The following is a 6523-nucleotide window of genomic DNA, read 5'->3' on the forward strand; positions in this document are numbered from 1 at the left end:
CGCTCTCGTGTCTAAAACCACTGCAAGACATTTATTAGAGTTTCGTTTGTGATGACATAAAAGCACAAAAAAGGATGGACAAATGCTCAAGACACACTTTGTTTGTTTGTTTTCTCACATTAAAGGGCCATGCTGTCGTGTGTTTTTTTTTTATTATATGATGTCATCTGTGTCTGTGGAGGGAAAAAGCGGGTTTTTAGGGAGCAAGGCAGGTCCAATGAAAGGTGGTGTCCCGTTGCATTATGGGAAACGTAGGCCACAGTCTCTGCTGCTTTGATTTTTACCATTATCTTCTAAATCTGATTCTTACAAGTGCCCCAACTTTACTAAAAGTGTACTACTAGATTACTACAGTGCCCCTTTACAATAGACAAGAGTACTATGCTGGAACTTTGCCTGGTTGGTGCCCACTAATGTAGATTATTCACCGAAATATTATTATAAAAAAAGATTGTTCGAATTAAATCATCCAATTATTTCACAAATATTTTAATATCTGCTCAGCTAAAAGTTTAGACGAGGAAAAACAACACCTTTCAATTCAAATTCAAACTTTCAAAGCTAAAAAAAAAACAACAATCATTGCCTTCGTGACTTACACAGCTCATTTAAAACTAATAACAAGAAGCCAAACGATAAAACCCTGAGAAGTAACGTTTCTACTTTAATTTAATCTCCTTTATATTTGATTAAAATGTTAAAATCAGTTTTTTTCCCCCACTTAAATCACCATCAGACTCTTCAAACCGAGTAGTCGGTGTCATTCGTCACATACCCTGCCTCGATTGAATCAGTCACCCACGAGTCTCTTACAATCTTAAACTTCTTCCTGAAGCGGCGCCTCACAGTCCTCAAATCCCGGAGTCTCGTTTCCTCGGCGACGACGACGTGCGAGACTCCTTCCTCCAACTTCTGCGCCACCGTTCCTCCGTGGTAGAGAAACTCCTGCGCCCTGATTTCCAGGCAGGAAGCGGCGGCGGCGCTCTCGGGGTCTCCGACGTCGGCGTCCATGTACGCCGTGAAGGGTCTGAACATGCTGGTGGGGAGGTCGTCCCAGCCGCAGCGCTCCTCCACCTGCCCGGCGTCCACGCCCGAGGCGGCGCCGATCCGGCCGAACACCTCCCGCAGCTGCCGCTCGTCCGTGTCCACGAAGTAGCTGTCGCCGTAGCCGTCGTACTCCTTGGCGAAGTGCTCCCTGGTGGAGGGTGACATGTGGATCATGTGGCGCGGTTGCCAGGGAACCACCTCCTTCAGGTCCAGGCACTCCAGCAGCCAGGCGGCCCGGACCACGTCGTGCTGGTTGGCGGCGATCAGGTTCTTCACGCGCATGTTCTCCACGCCGGCGATCACGCAGTAGGAGTCCTTGCCCGGGTTCTGGACCACGATACCGCCGCACCTAAACGCGGAAATGACATCACTCATTTGTAAACCTTAAAACACATCGACTGTATGAGACTTCACTCAATTCAGCTTTACTTGGTCTGGTATGACCAGTAGATTATCTAATATTATCTAATATTAGCAAAATCTCTGGATAAATTATATTACTGAATCAGAAGTACTGAAGTTCAGTACTCGGCCCTTTAGTTCCTTTAGTCCCTTTAGTTCCTTTAGTCCCTTTAGTTCCTTTAGTTCCTTTAGCTCCTTTAGTCCCTTTAGTCCCTTTAGTTCAACGACAGCTACTGTTGTTTTTGTTTTTTTGTTACCTGGCAACGCCCTTCTCCAGCTCGGACTTGGGATGATCCTCGGTGCCGTTCAGGATGCAGAACTCCACGTCCTCAAACATATCCGTCTCCTTGGTAACCCCGGACAGGTCCTGGGGCTTGAAGTGGTCGACGACGCCGAATGCCTTCTTGTTCTTGGCCGGCAGCTTGCGCTTCTTCTTCTGCGGTTCGTCGGCGTCGATGCAAAGGTGCCGCGACGCGAGCTTCCCGGACGCCTTGCTGCGGAACTGATCCAGCTCCGCCAGGGTCGTGCACTGGTGCCACTCCTTGTCCTCGCGGATCTTCTCGATCCGGGGAAAGCGCAGGGTGCAGTTGGTTTTGTACATGTCGCTACCGACGATCTCGGTCGCCTTCACCTGGAGGATGACGGAGTTGCGCGGCTCGATGTAGACTTCGGGTTTCTCCGTTCCGCACAGGAGGGACGCCGGCGGGTCGTTTTTGCGGTAGACCTTCCAGTGCTCGGCGAGCTTCAAGCCGAGGTCGTACAGCTCTTTCATGGTGTAGCCGGAGCCGATGCGGCAGAAGGTGTGGAAAACCGACGGTTTCTCGCCGGGCTTCGGAGCTTCGGCGACCGCGCACAGGAAGTGCGACATCATCCCGCCTCGCCTCCCTTTGCCCCAGTAGCCGCCGACGATCAGCAGGTCCAGCTCGTCCATCAAGCCGTCCACGTACTCCGGCTTTATCTTCAGCCATCCTTCGCCCCGCTTGTCGGGCTTGTAGACGGACAGAGGATCCTTCACCATGATCCCTTCCTCTCTGCTGTCGATGGCGTCGTTGAGAGCGTCCACCACCTCCCGCACGGTCCTGGCGTCGGTCTTCGGCACCACCTGTATCCTCCCCTTGACCGGGGCGAAAACCGTCTGAAGGGTCTCGTGGCGTTTCCTCAGCGTCTCCTTGCCGAGCTTCCGGTCGTTGACCATCAGCACGTCGAACACGCAGAAGCACGTCTGTAACTCGGAGTCGTCCGTCAGCCTCTTGATGTCGAACTTGCTCCCTTTCTGCATGAAGGTGTCCGCCGTCGGGTTGTACGCCATCATCTCGCCGTCCAGGATGCAGTTCACCACGTGGCTTTTGAAGACGTTGTGGACGTACGGCGTCAGCGATCCCTCCAGCGGCGACCCTCCGAACTGCTGCGTGTAGTCGAAGGCGTTTCGGCTGAAGTACTTGTACACGTCTCCGTCTTTGTGCAGCTGAATGCGCTCCCCGTCCAGCTTGGTCTCGATGAAGAAAGGACTGTTGCCCATCTGCTTCTCCACGTTGCGGATGTTCGCCACGCCGGCCAACATGGGCTTGAAGGCGGAGAACAGCCCGATGGAGACTTCGCTCAGGGACACGGAGGGGTCGTGGAGCTGCTGGCACACCTTGTTCAAGTCCGTGTTGACGTTGTAGAGGTCGGCAGCGTCGGCGTGGAAGACTTGCAGGACGGTTTCCTTGCTGACGCCGAGCTTCATGTCCTTCAGGATCATCCTGATGAGCCACTTCTGCTCGAGCGCCGAGCTCTGGGTGATGAGGTGCAGCAGGCTCTTCTTCACCAGGTCTTTCTTCTTGCTGGCGTTGTTGATGGCCACCGAGTCCAGAAAGTCGTTGACCTCCTTGATGCTGAGGTTTCCTTGGCCGCTGCATCGTTTCTTCAGCACGAAATACGCCATGCCGGCGAAGTCCCCGGCTTCTCCCTGGGACGTGGTCGGCGCGCGGTAGTTCAACAGCTTGTGGGCTTCCGGGCCGTTCTTCGGGAGGCCCAACACGTCGATGTAGAGTTTCGCCAGCATGTTCTCTTTGATGCCATAAGCCATTCGCTCTCGTTCAAAAGACGGCACCGTGAGGCGCATGGCGGGGTAGAAGGAGTCCGTGGTTTTGGGCTCGTCTTTGTGGAGGGCCGAATGGAACTTCCGCCACGACTCGATGAAATCCCCGAGGATCTTCGACTTATCCGGCCGGAGTTTAGACTTCTGGATTTTCTCTAACGTGTTGCACAAGTCAAGGAAAGGAACCTGAGCGGCGACAGACGGCGGCGCTGCAGCGGCGCTCTTGGACTCCATGGTGAAAATCTGCAACACGCGTCAAAGATAAAACATCAGATGAGTCGTTTGTTTTTCTGGCTAAATCATCAACTGGTTCGCCCACCAGAGATGATGAATCGCTGTCAGAAAAACACTCAACTATTCTGATGATAAATCAACCAATAATCCAGGCGGATGAAAGCAAACACTAAAACGGCTACAACAGTCTGGTAAATTCAGAAACCAACGCTGCTTTTGAAACCAGGAAAAGACTCTGAAGAGCTCGTTTAAGGATGACAGTTACTAGTTCTGACAACGTGATGAGTTGAGTCTTATTTTCAAGCAGCAGGTTTATCGGTCCGCGCAGATCAAACACGTCCGGACACGTCTCTGACTCGGCGGGACCAGTTTAATCAAACCAGCCGCTCACAGACTCACACAACCAAACCATCTCAATATCACGACGAATATTTATCCATTGCTTTAAATTCATTTGAGCTACAAACGTGCGTTTCGATATATTTCCCCCCCTAAGCAGCCAACGCCGGTTAATTTTCAAAATAAAAGTATCTGTTGTCAAATGACGTAGGGGGACAACTACAAGTTACAAACATTTACCGAAACGTCGACTATTCAAGAGTCATTTTGAGAGTTTAATGGCACCATGTGACTTTTAAATGCGTTATTGTGTCCCCCCCCCCCTCCCCCTCCCACCACACACACACACACACACGACAAACAGCGCGGATATGAATTAAGCGTGTTTTCCTTCCGTTTAGTCTGAGACAGTAACGGAGCATATTAGTAAAAAAAAATTATATAAAAAATAAAAGCTGTAACGGTTACCGTGTGTGCTGTTTGTGCTCCCCAAAGAAAAGGAAACGAATTCAGACTTCGCTCCCACTCGGCTGCATCTTGACACTTCCTTGAACTTCGTGTAGGGACCTACGAGGTAAACGTCCCCCCCCGGAAACAACAACCGAACCTTAGTTCCCATGCCGTGGTTTTACAAAACCGGCCACCACAAAGACGTAGCACTTTGTACATTTGATCATAATTATGTTATAAGGGTGTAACTTATATCTCATTTAATTCGCTCAGGTAGAGAAGCGCAAGTTGTGATTTTATGTGAGATTAAAACATAATATTAATAATGTAAACTCCATGTCGATATAATGTTGTTATTTGTATATTGACCAGCAGATGGCGGCAGTGAGGCGCTGCAGGCAGTGAGGTTGTTTACCATCCTCGGCCTGGAGCCTGCAGATTCAGTAGTAAGCTGCTGGTGAAAGATAAGAATGCACTGGCCACAAGAAGGCATTTCTCTACACTATAATGATCATGTAAGACATTTGTGGATCAGAGTCTGCCAGTACGACATGACAGCGAAGCCAGGCTCAATTCCTAGAGTTGATCGAGTTTACTCGGTTTTTTTTCCCCCGTCCAACCTGAGAAAGAAAACCATAAATCAGAATCAAAGAGCTCCAGGAGACACTTTCATGACCATGCAATCATTTTAAGTTTACAAAACAAGTACTGTCATTTGTGATCCATTCGCTCATTTAAGGGCTTACAAACTACTTGTTGCCGGCTCCTGTCTTAAACAACAGCTTTACTACGTTTTAACCTTTCACTTTGTTTCCATTACAAACTTGTTTTGTCTCTCGCTCCCTCGCAGCTGGTGCATTTCCAAGCGCACGCTGTTACATGTAAAGCACTGCAGAATAATTGCCAGTCAGATCTTTCTCTCCGATCAAAAGTATCCGAGGCAGCTTGAGCGTCAGTGAAACTCCTCCGAGGCTCACAGGCGATGTTCGGCCAGTGACGGTTACGACCTCTGACCTGTGTGTGTTATTAGTGCAGAGGAGTTATTTCCCCACAGGGATCGACAAAAAAAAAAATCACACTGGAAATTGGTTTAAATCTTAAAATGGACAAAACACACACAAACAATATGAAAAGCAGCACTTTATGTTTGATTTATATGGGCATTGGGCCACATTTACATATTAGTTGTCACATTTTTCACTTTGGAGAACACGTGCCCTAAATAAAACACACAAAAAATATACAAAATTATAAAAATATAACCATAACATCATAGAAAGAAGTTATATAAAGGTGAGAACTAACTTATTTGATGCTGCTGTGTGACAATTAAGAATAATATTGGATGTGAAATTCATTCATACGTTGATAAACACTTTAAAATGTCCTTCACAGCAGTTATAAATCATTATTTTGAACGCTGATAAATGCTAAATATGGAAGGACTGCAGGTGATAAAAAAAAAAACAGTCATAAATAAGTGTCACAGCCAATAATAATAAAGATAAGAAGAGCACTATGTACAGAAATACTTGATACAATCTGTATTGGAAAAACAACAACATACCGGAAGCAGAAGAAGGAAAAAAAAAAAGGAATTATATTTTTTTTTTAAAAGTTACATGAATTGAGCTTTTTTTGCCTACTGCTTTCATCACAAACATAAATTAAGTAAAACAAGTACGTAAATTAAAGTAAGAACAGTCCACCTGTTATGAGCTGACAAACCACAACAGCCCATATTTGGTCTTGTCCGTTGCTTCCTGCTTCCTGAAGGGGGCGCCGTGAGTCTGCGCAGTGGGCGCCGGGCGGCCGTGATCCCTGACTCACACGCCAGCCAGGCTTGTTTACCTCCCCGCTGCTGCTGCTGCTGCCGCCGCCGCTGCAGTGGAGGACCCTGGGATATGTGCGGGGAAGGAGGGAGGTCCGTTTGGTGCTCACTGTGTGCTCCGACAGTGTTGTTGCTTTGTT

The 6523-nt window shown here is 48.4% G+C and overlaps 1 protein-coding gene and 1 long non-coding RNA gene across 2 annotated transcripts; both read right to left on the bottom strand.

Moving 5' to 3' along the window:
* Positions 1–26: 26 nt before the first annotated feature.
* Positions 27–4647, bottom strand: lig4 (ligase IV, DNA, ATP-dependent). The gene is made up of 3 exons (XM_069166280.1): positions 4571–4647; positions 1707–3772; positions 27–1396 (listed from the first exon to the last, which is right to left on the bottom strand). The coding sequence occupies exons 2-3, from the start codon at positions 3761–3763 to the stop codon at positions 742–744; spliced, it is 2712 nt and encodes a 903-aa protein (XP_069022381.1). The 5' UTR covers positions 3764–3772; positions 4571–4647; the 3' UTR covers positions 27–741.
* Positions 4648–5679: 1032 nt separating this feature from the next.
* LOC138208493 (uncharacterized) lies at positions 5680–6165 on the bottom strand. The gene is made up of 2 exons (XR_011179095.1): positions 6120–6165; positions 5680–5770 (listed from the first exon to the last, which is right to left on the bottom strand). It is a non-coding gene; the product is annotated as an uncharacterized lncRNA (long non-coding RNA).
* Positions 6166–6523: the final 358 nt, after the last annotated feature.

Source organism: Embiotoca jacksoni, unplaced genomic scaffold (genome assembly GCF_022577435.1).
Source record: "Embiotoca jacksoni isolate LCO1_2020_lvr unplaced genomic scaffold, fEmbJac1.0.p SCAF_38, whole genome shotgun sequence".
NCBI lineage: Eukaryota > Metazoa > Chordata > Actinopteri > Embiotocidae > Embiotoca > Embiotoca jacksoni.

Excerpts from the sequence above, each read along its gene's own strand:
- lig4 (XM_069166280.1), bottom strand. The coding sequence starts at position 3,763 with ATGGAGTCCAAGAGCGCCGCTGCAGCGCCGCCGTCTGTCGCCGCTCAG. Across the intron at positions 1,397-1,706 it reads CTGGAGAAGGGCGTTGCCAG|GTGCGGCGGTATCGTGGTCC; the intron begins GTAACAAAAAAA and ends TTCCGCGTTTAG.